This window comes from Tachysurus fulvidraco, chromosome 17, assembly GCF_022655615.1.
Source record: "Tachysurus fulvidraco isolate hzauxx_2018 chromosome 17, HZAU_PFXX_2.0, whole genome shotgun sequence".
Classification (NCBI taxonomy): Eukaryota; Metazoa; Chordata; class Actinopteri; order Siluriformes; family Bagridae; genus Tachysurus; species Tachysurus fulvidraco.
In genome coordinates, this window is record NC_062534.1 from 20,339,565 (window position 1) to 20,352,403 (window position 12,839).

Sequence of the window (12,839 nt, forward strand, 5' to 3'; positions counted from 1 at the left end):
GAACTAAAGGGTGCCATTGTAAGGCTGCTCACATCACACCTCTGGTGGGAGATTGGGTCATGGGCACACAAGCACAGTCCAGCTATCTGGCTCTTAAGCCATAGCGTCAGAGACGCCATGTGCCTGTGGAAGAATTTATGCTTCCAGCTCCTGTACACAGATTCCTGCCATGACGAATCAAAGACCGAGGGACTGCTCCCAGGACGGCAGATGGTAAAGCAACGTGGGATTTTCTGCATGCATGATTTTAACACTGCCAAAAGAAAGGGCACTTTTAAGATGTTACTTACAGACCACCATCAAGACACTCTAACCATGTCAGTTTACATTTCTTTTAGTGTTAGTTACTTGGGTCCTCAAATACACTGTACAAGATGTCAAAATGTAGTTGAATCCTCTATTAATCCAGGCTCTTCTTTGCTTTAAATAGAAACCCCACATTGAACCAGGACTCCCAGAAACAGCCAGTGGATTATATACCATTTTTTTTGATAAGATAATCTCTTCAATTGTACTTGATCTTAGATTTTATTTTCTGACAAGTATGAGGAAAGTTATAGCACCTTCATCACAGTCCAAAATTAATACTGGGTATATGACTGCAAGACCTGCAAAAAAAGCAGCAGTTTGATCCACTGCCAAAACAACCCACAGGGATGGAGGAGTGGCGGTTTACTCAAGTGATCTCAGTTTTTTTTTTTGCATACACTCTTGCACTGATTGGCCAGTGAGAACAAACAACTTAGACAGTCTATCTGAATTAACCTAGGAATGTGGCCCCATGCTATGCAATGATTGTTTGCTTGCATGCAACACAGATCTGTATATGTATTCTCCTCAAGGTGACATGGCCAGACATCACGATTGTTGGTTCGATGGAATTTATGTGAAAAAAAAAAAGACGTACAAAAAGAAACGAAGGGATGGACTGGATGCCAAAAAAAAAAAATCTACGAGCTACGGTTGCAAGCAGAACTACGTACATCGTCTGCAGCAGGGTCTGTGAAACCGTGCAGCTAGTCTTGGAGGGGAAGTTCCAGAACAATCCGGGCCCCATCTACAGTAGCAGTACAAAACAAAAACTGTTGAAATTTGCACTGTACATATTGAGTACATTAAATATGTAAAGCTAAGGCAATTGTTTTTGAATCTGTGGATGCAAAATAAGGATCCAGTGATATCTGCATCATTCACAGTTGAGGGGAAATAAGGCAAAGCAAAGCTGGGATGCTAAACAAGAGCAGACAAAATGGGAGCCTTTACAAATGATAACTTTGAGATCAAGTAGCTTTAGTTAGTTTAAAAAAAAAGATAGAAAGAGGTAAAGCAACCTTGAAATAGGATTCTAGACACAAAAGACAAACATCTGTCTTACTTTCTGCAGTCCAGACCTAACAGGGAGGAACAGAGTCCATAAGATACAGTATATAACTGAGGCAGAAAGAAAGTTGGCAAGACAGCGTGTGTTGCATCGTTATGTAACATGGAGCAGGCACTGCATGTGAGCATTCGCAGTGGTTTGTGTCCGAGAGATCCCACAGATGGCAGCTTTCTCAACAGTTTATTGCTAGACTATTGATGTTACCCCAGTTAATCTCAAGTCTCGTCTAATAAAAACAGAAATTTAGATAAGGTTACCGGTTCAAAGGCATGTAGAGGAGCCAGGCGTGGAAAAGTATGTGTAGGTTTGTGCACACTTAATGTGTGTGTGTGTGTGTGTGTGTGTGTGTGTGTGTGTGTGTGTGTGTGTGTGTGTGTGTGTGGCAAAAAAGCTAGCTGTTCATCGTCAGTATGACAAGTTTGAAATTCAGCCACATGTGTTAATGATATCTGCACATAAGTATCTATGTGCACTGTAAATACTTTACAATACAGACAATACTGGGCATCCATTGAGGGGGGGATAAATAAATAAATAAATAAATAAATAAATAAATATCACTACAACATTCAATGGAGGTACATTACATTCTTTAGAAAATGAATCTCAATCTTGTTGTTATATAAATGATTCCAGAGTAATATAATGAAGCATGATGAAATGTCAGTGAGAGTAAGGTTTTATGTCATACGGTTGAAAATGTTCGAAAATTCCAACCCTCGGTAAATCTTTTCCTTCTTAAATCAGAGATTAAAACAACATTCAGCACTGAGACAAAAAGACCCATGATGATGTCTCTATTTCACATATAAGAGTGCAAGGGAATGCTGGGAGGGGCCAGTGGTTTCAAAACCTGATTTCCAAAAGCTGTGACCAGTTAAAACCCATCTTCAAACAAGCCCCAGTTTGGAACACTACCACCAGATGAACTTCCAGCCTGGTACTGCAGTCTGGCTTCTCACCAGCTGCTCAGGTGTCAAATATTATGTGAAGTGCGGCTGGTGATTATTCGAGCTGTTGTTATCGGTTAGTACACAGCCTCCAAATATATCCCAATCACGTAGCAGAGGCTGGATGGATCCCCAAGTGCCACCTGTTAAAGCTAAAGGTGTGTCCAGATTGATTTTTAGCAAGATCCCATATGACACCTGACGCAGCTCTTTTGCAGGTTAATAAATCTAATGTAACGACCTTCACTTCCTCCAGCCAGACAAGTAGCAAATGCACAAGGAGCTCATCGTTCACGCACTGTGAGACTGAATGTGTGCGTAGGAGTGTGCTGAGCGTTTGTAAAGGTCATTAAAGGGGGGCTTAATCTGTCATCCATTGTATCTCTCTCTCTCTCTCTCTCTCTCTCTCTCTCTCTCTCTCTCTCTCTCTCTCTCTCTCTCTCTCTCTCTCTAAAACTGTCCTTCAAGACGTACCCGTTAAATAGACACCAACAGAAAGTCACACTCATACACACACACACACACACACACACACACACACACACACTTTGGAGACTTGCGTATTATCTTCACAAATACAGGAGAGACCTAAAAAATAAACAAATAAATACATAAAGCTCTAAATATCTCCTACCTCAAGGCTTTTGTGTATGCTGTTTCTTCTGCAGAGGTGATTTTCAAGTGTGTGGCTTCTTTGTTTTTCTGCTCCTTCTGTAAGCGTGTGTGTGCGTGTGAGTGTGTGTTTTGTTGAGATGCTGCTACCCTATGAGGGCTCTGCTTTCTGAACCTCTTTTTCTCTGTGTCTCTCCCACCCTCGCTCCCTTCCTCCCTCGCTCAGTCCCTCCCTCTATCCATCCCTCCCTCGACGGCAATAAACAGAGAGCACGTGTCGTCCTGGATGATGCAGCATGAGCTCACAATAAGCAAAAGAGACAAAGAGAGAGGGAGGGAGGAAACAAAGGGACTGGAGAAAGATATAAACTAAGGAAAGGAATGAAGTGAAAATATGTACATCAAAGGAAAGACAGGAAGAAGGTAATAGAAATAGTTTGGAACACTATTGAGGTCAAAAGCAAATGGCTAATGAAACCCAACTCTGTACCAAAATTCAAAACATGTCTCTTCTAACAGTCAATAGGATTCCTTCAGTAACGTCTTTATTCTGGCCAGGGTTATAGTTATAGATGAAGTCTATCCTGAGAACCCTGGGCATGAGAAAGGAATAAACAATGGTTGAGAACCCAGTCCATCACAAAACAACATTCACCAACTTATTTACATTTAAAGCAGCTAGTTCTGCTATTGATATGTTTTTGGCAGGTGGGAGGAATCCGGAGAGTCTGGAAGAAACCCACATGAACACACAACTAAACATGTAAATCTGTGAGTCTCCACACAGAGTGTGAACTGAGCTCACGATCAAAACAAAGACCTAGGAGCTTTTTTTTCCCCCCTAGCGGTCACCTGTTGCCCTTCAAAATCTAAAGGCAGAGTCACACTATAATAAATTAACAATATGCCACCCTGTGTTGTCTTACACTATTCAACCCAAATTTTTCTTCATTCTGATTTCTTTAGCCTGTGCTATAATAGCCAAAAACAAACACACACGGTTTGTGCCACCGGGATCACTGAGCTGAATTATGATGCATTATGAATAGAAATTAACTGAGCATTTTCCCAAAACATGTTTTAATGAAAGTCCAGTTCTTGCATCGCTGTTGTCCCTTTTACTGATACGATTTGGCAAAAAAATATTTTTTGAACACAGATCTACAATTTTGCATAGTAGCTACCATGCCAGTACAGATTTTGACTGCTGCTGATGATAAGCATCATGATATTTGTCTGACCTTCTGTGTTAGCTGGAGGCCAAGAAAGCACTCTCCTGAGGAAAGACGATGATGAATCACAGCTAATCGATGTGTCCTCATTAGATTTTCAGGACATGAGAAACTCTCCTGTGTGACACTAAATGTGTTTCATACTACAGCCTTGGATTGCCGTTGCACTGCAGCAGTAGTCAGATCTCTGTGAGCTTCACATTCTTGCGATTTGCCTGGAAACGCTAGTACAATTACATGTCAGTGGAGTTGCCTGTATGGTCATCAAGGGAGTTTAACAGCCGATTACCGCTTAGTATGCATGTGCATGCATTTCAACTGGGTCACTAAGCGATGTCTGGTCACTGACCAATTAATTAGGAACACCTGTAGGCTCGTTCATGCACGCGGCAACACTACACAAAATCTAGATACAGGTTTCTACAAAACCACTGCCTAATTTATTAATTCCGTACAGTGCAAAGCTTTGTGCAGAATTGATGTTTATGTTTAGAAATAATAAAGGATGTGTGGTCTAACTTGTTGGCAGAGAAGGGGGTGATGGGAGATAAGTAAAACACGACTGGAAGGCTGAGTTATCTGGCGTTTGTGTGTCAGAGTCACTGTGTTGTCTCAACGTGCATGAGTTATTACCTAAGTGTTAAGAAATATTAAGCAGAGCTCCAGAGTCTCAGTCAACCTACCAGCAAAAGACTGCGAGTTTGAATACCGATGATGCTACTGCCATCTGTGGCTAGGAGGCATTTCATAAGGAACCATTCTGGCCGTTCCCTCTGGGTGGAAGGGATAGAATAATCTCTCTTCTCTTGTCAATCTCAGTGACACTAGCGCGGGTATGCAGAAGAGTGTAAATAATGCTTGCTGACTGGGACCTACATAAAAAAATTCATGTATACTATATGACGTACAGTTTTACATCTCTAGACTTAACTTCTCTGCAAATGTAGGTCTATTATGGAACACTGTTTAAACATTTCTGTACTATCCTGTTTTGTCTACGGCATTGTCAGTGATTCTACTGTAATAAAACAACCCAAAACCCAGATGTTGAAGTTAATCTCACTCACTCACTGATTTTACATAGCTGTAAAATAAAGGATTTCTTTCATTCTAATCCGTATACATGTGTGTGTTTTTCCTCTAACTTGAATGAATTCAGAATATTGATTTATAGTGTTCAACCACTCAGCAGTATTTAGACCAAAGAAACCAAATAATCAAGTGCCATTAGCACCATCAGCCCCCTGCGTACTGCCTCTGACACACAGCCACTCCTTCCCAGCACCCACCTGTACCAACATTAGACTCCAACTGAGGTGCTAAAATTATCCCACTTAGGTGGTGAGAGACACAGAAAGAGAAAAAGAGAGAGTGAAAGGAGAGAGAGAGAGAGAGAGAGAGAGAGAGAGAGAGAGAGAGAGAGAGAGAGAGAGAGAGAGAGAGAGAGAGAGAGAACTCTCAAATATCATCTATTAACCCCTTTATCCTGGTCAGTGTTCAGTGTTGTGGTGGATCTGGAGCCATTTCTAGGAACACAAGGTGGGAATTCACTCTGAATGCCAATCTATCACTGGACATTCGTACATATAGACATTCATAAGACATGTTGTACAGCCAGTGTACCTCAATGCATGCATTTGAGTGAAATCGGGAACCCTAAGGAAGCACATGGGTTTTTTTACACAATAAAAAATTACAGTACTGCCCACCTATATTCCAGTCCCATAGAATTTTGTTGTTGCCTTTTACCAGTTCCTCAACCCTACTGTATATTGTGCCTCCTGAGAGCAACCCACCCAAAGCAGCATATACAAAGTTAAGAATATAAATAATTATAAAAGGGTGCAATTTTTTTTCTCCTATAGTCTGGAGAGTGTGAGCTTTAATTTGGTGATGTTTTAACCAACCTTGACCAGGCATAAAAGAGAGCATATCTGGCCCTGGGTGGGAAGGATGGTGTTACTCTCCCCTAAGTGAGACTATCTGGATGTGTGAGCTCATGTATATTGAGCAGGGCATTTGGCAGAGCAACCCACAACCAACTGGATGGTAGCTGTGGTGTGATGAGGGAACTAGCAAACAGGTTGAAAATGACTAAGACTAGGAGACAGTGTGGTTAAAATACCCAGCATGGATAAGGTTGCCAATGGCAGGATGGATAGTTGAATAGATAGATAGATAGATAGATAGATAGATAGATAGATAGATAGATAGATAGATAGATAGATAGATAGATAGATAGATAGATAGATAGATAGATAGATAGATAGATAGATAGATAGATAGATAGATAGATAGATAGATAGGGAGGTGGGTGGATGGATGGATGGATGGATGGATGGATGGATGTGCCTTATACAAACAGAAAGAAAGACAGTAGAAAAATACTGATTTAAAAAGAGATGAAAAAGACAGCAGAGAGATACTCCACAGAGATGGAGACAGAGGAAGAGACAGAGAAAATGGATAACAGACAGAACATACTCCAAGCCTCCCACCTGACTAAAAATGCTGTGTATTGTTAGCAGCATAGGAGCAGAGAGATTAACAAATAGAGGACGAGTGTGGGTGTGTTAGTGCAGAGCAGTCTAATCCTCACACCTCTTTCTCTCTCTCTCTGCCTCCAGGACTGTCTGTTCTTTTTGAAAAATATAGTCGTGAGTGTAATCGCTTTCTGGTTCTCTCGTTCACTATCACAGACATACACACACTTGAGCACTTACCACCATTTTCTGATGCTGATTCTGGAATACTTGTAGCAAAAACCAAGGAGCAACATTCACCATCAGCCACCAACAGTCTTTCATCAAACATCATCCGTTTGCATCAAAGACACTAATTATTAAATGTCCTAATCATTGATTTGTTAACACCTGAAAATAATAATGGAATACCTGTGAATGATGTGCCTGGAGCCCTTACATGCCTCAGATGTTTTGGCCAAAGATGTTTTCAAAACCAAAACATACCATCAGAAACCAGCCATTTTCCCAAAACACAACAGCATTCATATTAATCACGGTGGCTTAGCGGTTAGCACGTTCACCTCACACCTCCAGCGTTGGGGGTTCGAATTCCCGCCTCCGCCTTGTGTGTGTGGAGTTTGCATGTTCTCCCCGTGCCTCGGGGGTTTCCTCTGGGTACTCTGGTTTCCTCCCCCGGTCCAAAGACGTGCATGGTAGGTTGATTAACATCTCTGGAAAAAATTTCCCGTAGTGTATGTGTGTGTGTGAGTGAATTAGAGTGTGTGTGTCCCCTGCAATGGGTTGGCACTCCGTCCAGGGTGTATCCTGCCTCGATGCCCGATGATGCCTGAGATAGGCACAGGCTCCCTGTGACCCGAGAAGTTCAGATAAGCGGTAGAAAATGAATGAATGAATGAATGGATCACATCCCTCGTTATGAATACTTCAAGGAAGCTCTGAATCTTAGAACCGCCAGGCCAAGGGCATACTGTTACGATCACACAGAATGAAATCAGATAATCCAATCTACCACATTAGACACTTTACCCCCTTCTACTGCTCAAACAAAGTCTGTCTACACGAGATGCTAAATATGATATGAAACTATTCATTTCTCTGGGGTTTGGAAGAAGGTGCAATATCAAAACATCTCATTTAATGCCAGCTTCTATCCTCTAGCACTATACATTATAATCAGCTACTAATAAAAACTCCTTGTCCTACATATAAAAAGACATTTTATTAAAGGCCCAGTGCTATGGCAAGCCTGGAATTTGAATTTACAACAAATCACCTTCTGGTTACTAATTTGATAAACTTGTAATATTCAATCTTTCAAGACAGATTTAAATCAGACAAGAAGCTGTCTGTCAATCCAACCAGAGACTGGTGACATCACTATAAGAGACGAGACACGGCCTCAACACTTAACAACAGCTTGCTTGAATAACTCACATATGGCTTCATGTGAGTTCTCATACATTCTTATTATAATCAACAGCTTGATTCTGGGATATTTTTAAAATTCCCAGAACAAACTATAGCAGTAGTTCTAAAACATTTTATACATCAGGGACCCCATGTACACTATTGTATGGACATTATTTTTTGTATACAATATTTTCCTGGTGATCCAGTAGCAAAATCACATCCTCTCACTGCTGCGGCTCGGGTTTGATTCCTGGGCAGTGAAGCAATCGAGCCACTAAGGAGTCAACCACTAGTGCCGGTCCCAAGCTCGTATAAAATGGGATTGAATCAGGAAGGTCATGTGGTGTAAAACGTGCCAAAAATCAAATACGTGGATCAGATGATCTGTTGTGGTGACACTGAAAGACAAAAACACTTTTATTGTGTACATTAAGATGATGTCTGTAGAGCTTTTTATTCACAACCTTTCCCCTGAGATTTATATTAATTATAGGATACTTGTTTTTGAGTTACACGAGTTTACACTAAACCCAAGCTAATCACTATAAGAACTTCAGAATAAATAAAACTGCTTTGATTCATTTAAATTTCACCAAACTCTTGGTTATGCTTTACACACCCTTGGGGGTTCCCATACCCAACATCCATAAACTTTATCTTACAAGCATTATACAAGCAGCATGGCTTAACAAATTGCATGCCAGAACATCAAATTAACTCGTGATATAACAAAAAAACTAGGACACTGAACAGCCATCTCTTTAATTGAACTTTTTTTCTGTTAAAGGTCGATAAAATCTGCTTGATCCAACAAAGCGTGGTGGTTCAGTCTGCACTGATTGCATGATCGATAAGCCAGAGGCTAACGTCAATAACTTACTGAAAAAAATCACAGAGCTGACCTCCATGTCACACATCTGTTTAATTTCCATGGACTGTTTAATGCTTGTACTGTCTGATTGTGAGAGAAAGACGGATGTGGAAATTAGTTTTGTTTATTGACCCTAATAAAAATCTGGGCATGTACAAGGTTCCCTTCCAAGTCTGGAAACGATGGCAATATCTGAATGTCACCTTTAATACACAAACCTCAGATGACCCTTCTGAAAGGTCACTATTACCCAAATGAACAAACACAGAAGCCTCAGTGTATTTAGTGTTTAAACTGACATTTAACTGTGGTCTTCTGCTCAGGAGCACAAACACGCCCTCTGCTGGTCAAAGGACGCAGCTCTTATTTCAGGGACATTTTCATGAATATCGTGATCTAATCAATATAGGAAAGATTTGCTTAAAATAAACACGAAACCGAACACAATATGATTTATAGACATTTCAATGTAATACTATTTTTAATTAAATTGTATTTCTTTGCAGAGACTGATCAAAATGGAGGCCATGTATCTTACTTAAAGGAAAACCTGAAGACACATTAAATGTCTATTCATTCTGGTGAACTTTTTTTTTTTTTGTTGGTGTAGTATTTTCATCATTCTCATAAGAAATTAGTGCTGGTTCTCTGTGCTGAGGTTGCAGAGTAACATTGTTAAACCAGTGTTTAATAAAAGACAAAAACTGCACAATATTTCAAGTGACCCATCACTACAAAACAATAAAGGCTTATCTTTATTAAAAGTCATTTAAACTGCACAAGTTAATTAAACATAACACTCATTCTCTCCCTCACACACAGACAGACAGACGCACACAGACAGACAGACAGACATACAGACACACACACAGACATACAGACACACACAGACAGACACACACACACAGACAGACACACACACACAGACACACACACACACACAGACACACACACAGACACACACAGACATACAGACACACAGAAATCATGCTTTCTCTGATCTTTGCTGCTCAGCTTGTCTGTCTGTCTGTCTCTCGCTCCAAAATGTGCTCGGCTGCTCAGGACTGCAAATCAGTGATCTTCCTCTTGCGATAATTAGTAACCAGGCTGGAGGCAGTGAGCTGTGACGTTCTACCTCTTTCCCACAGCTGGAAGGCGTTGAGGCCATTCTGGCCAGAGCGGAATAACGCCCTCTCCAGGCAGTCCAGATGCTCCAGAAGCGCAGACGTGTCTTCGTTATATGCGTTTTGGGATGAGTCCATGGTGCGTCGGAAACGACTGATAAACGTCTGGATAAAACAGGAAAAAAGTGTAAGAGGGGAGAACTTGTGTCCGGTGTTCTATGTCCAATGTTTGGTGACCGTACTGCTTGAATATACCTGATTGAAGGCATGTCTTTGAGCAGGAAAATCACCAAACTGTGCTGGACTCCAGGCATACTATGTTTTCTCCTGAGCTACAGTTATATATCTCCTTATTAAAAGAAATAATAATACAACAAATAAATGGGATTCGTAAAATACTTTTCAGTGAAAGACAAGACAGAGTATGTTGATGGATAGTGAATCTAAATAGAGACATAGCAGAATCTACAGACAGCTAAACAGGCTAACAAACGTTTAGCCACCTCAAAGTAACACTGCAGTGAGACGGCAAACATGTTAAGGGCTAATATTAATGTTGTGGTGGCACAACTGAAATATCCAATATGAAGATTGCAAGTTTGAATGCCACAACCATCCACAACCAGCCCAACAAAGCAAAATTGGCTGTGCTGCCAAAGTCTCTTTACAGACTGTAAACAAGTACAGTTTTTTTTTTTAGAGCTTTCCAACATGTTTATTGAGCATGAGCAGCTCATCAAAAAAATGCCTTTAGTCCTCTATAGTCGATAGCTGTCATATGATAGGAAAGACATACCTACTGGGTCATAACTGGCCATAAGTAAATTAAGGAGAAAGTCAAGGAAGGAAGGAAGAAAGAAATATTTATAGTAAATAAATAAAAAGTCACTTTTCTTCAGTATGAAAGGATAAGCAGTCACACAGTCAAGATAAGAATCTGAACCACTTCAGTAAAGAACTGTCCTTGGGTGCAGTCTGCTTTACAGTACAACCAATATGAGTTTTTTTTATGAAGCTCACTTTGTGCACACAGGCACTACCATACCAACTTGGTTTGGGAAAACTTAGGTTTTGGTTTGCAAACTTTACTTCCAGTGAAGATAAATTGTAATACTATAGCGGAGAAAGACATCCGACAATTGTGTGCTTACAACTTTGTGACTACAGTTTGGTGACTACAAAGAGAGAAAGAGAGATGATGGAACTAATAATGCAGGCTAGTATTAATAAAATTTAATCCTAGCTCTTGAAAAGCTCCCACGTCTGAGTCCCACTTCACCGGTTCACTGACGAACACCCACCTGTAGGACAGACTGTGCGATCTCTGTGTTCTCTGCATTCTCAAAGTGCAGCATTTGTGAACCCAGGCCATAGTAATAAGGACCCATCTTGTGAAGATCCACCACATTGGCATCAGCACCAAACACCGTCCTCCAACCCTCACGGTAGACTTTGGGCAGGTCCACTGAGATCACATGCCTCTTTCTTTCATATAGACCCTTTGCCAACCACAGAGGCATCTCCAACTTAGTACCCTGTAACACAAACAAACAGATAAGCAACCACCTATTAGAGCTATCTAATAGCAATCTAATAAAACACAGTTAGAATGTTCTATATTATCGTCATGTTGAAAGATATACATTTAATACTAATATATAAACATAGAGAGAGAGAGAGAGAGAGAGAGAGAGAGAGAGAGAGAGAGAGAGACAGAAAAGTACAGTAGGTACTTTACTGTACTGTGATAATGGTATGGTCCATTGTAGGGGTGTTACAATGTAATCTGCATGTGTTTTTCTGACACATGTAGAAAGATTGAAAAACGTTATCGTTTAATGTTCAATGTAGTGTTTATTGTTACTAATGTTCATTTGTTCAGGCTTCCAAATGTTGACTTGACTTTATTTTTGGATGGTTAAAGTCTTCATTGGGATCATGAACACCCCCACAAATCTTCCTTGTTACTCGCACCCAGAATGACATTATATTACAATCCAAAACAGGAAGACTTTTATTTTACTTTATAACCAGAGATATGTTTGTGTTCATAGAGCAGCTTAAGTTCAGTGTTACCTCTGGGATGTCGTGTGTTTCTCCAGATTTCTCCAGGAATCCGAGTTTGGGGAACTTTGTGTCGGTTCTACAGGGAAGCCGCTCGTGCGACAGCACAATGTCGTCCAGAGAAAAGTAGTTCTCCTCCATTCCGACCCCGGGGGGAACTGCCATGTACGACTGAGTGTCCATTAGCAACGGTTTGATAAAACAAAACGAACAAACAAACAAAATGATAAGCAGCAATGGGCTGAACTGAACCGTCAACACCTAATGTGGCGCGAGACTTTGAATTGTCAGGGGCACGCGTCAATCTACGATCACATCGAACAGACAGAGCTAATCGATAGCAGAGCATCACGTCAACTCACGTTTAGTAGGTAAAATGGATCTGACTATTAGACTCTGTAATGAACCTGAGACCACTGGTGGTTTGTTTATTTAATGATTTATTTAGCAATGGGAAAGAAATCTTTGCTTTAAAGCATTTCTCTGCCTGTGCCAAAATCTTCTGATTTCTTTGAGGCTGCAGTTGGACGCGTTGTCCAGCAGATGTCGCTCTTGTCATAAGAATGCTCCTATTAGCTTCTTTAGAGTTAATTGTGGCTAAATATTTACTTTTTAGATTAGAACTCCAGTATCCTTCACAGAGCCCTGACCTCGACCACTCTGAACACTTTTGGAATGAACTGAAAAGCCAACTGCACATCCTTGCACA

At 40.7% G+C, this 12,839-nt stretch overlaps 2 protein-coding genes across 7 annotated transcripts in view; both read right to left on the reverse strand.

Annotated features, from left to right (window-relative positions):
* Positions 1–3,165, reverse strand: part of ndrg4 (NDRG family member 4) — a 34,522-nt gene extending 31,357 nt beyond the window's left edge. Inside the window, exons 1-2 of one of the 6 annotated variants that reach the window (XM_027135567.2) lie at positions 2,966–3,137; positions 984–1,057 (exon numbers count right to left, since the gene is read on the reverse strand). In XM_027135567.2, the coding sequence (XP_026991368.1) occupies positions 984–1,057 (74 nt within the window). In that variant the 5' untranslated portion in view covers positions 2,966–3,137. Of the gene's footprint in view, positions 1–983; positions 1,058–1,375; positions 1,475–2,965 lie in introns of those variants that run through there. The other 5 variants (XM_027135570.2, XM_027135568.2, XM_047802280.1 and 2 more) reach the window with 5 other exon arrangements.
* A 5,885-nt stretch (positions 3,166–9,050) lies between these two features.
* gins3 (GINS complex subunit 3) lies at positions 9,051–12,449 on the reverse strand. Its single transcript, XM_027135268.2, has 3 exons — positions 12,143–12,449; positions 11,368–11,601; positions 9,051–10,231 (listed from the first exon to the last, which is right to left on the reverse strand). Exons 1-3 carry the CDS (start codon positions 12,311–12,313, stop codon positions 10,001–10,003), a joined length of 636 nt encoding a protein of 211 aa, XP_026991069.1. The 5' UTR covers positions 12,314–12,449; the 3' UTR covers positions 9,051–10,000.
* Between the last annotated feature and the right edge of the window lie 390 nt (positions 12,450–12,839).

Excerpts from the sequence above, each read along its gene's own strand:
- gins3 (XM_027135268.2), bottom strand. The coding sequence starts at position 12,313 with ATGGACACTCAGTCGTACATGGCAGTTCCCCCCGGGGTCGGAATGGAG. Across the intron at positions 11,602-12,142 it reads AAACACACGACATCCCAGAG|GGTACTAAGTTGGAGATGCC; the intron begins GTAACACTGAAC and ends TTTGTGTTACAG. Across the intron at positions 10,232-11,367 it reads TCGCACAGTCTGTCCTACAG|ACGTTTATCAGTCGTTTCCG; the intron begins GTGGGTGTTCGT and ends TGTTTTATCCAG.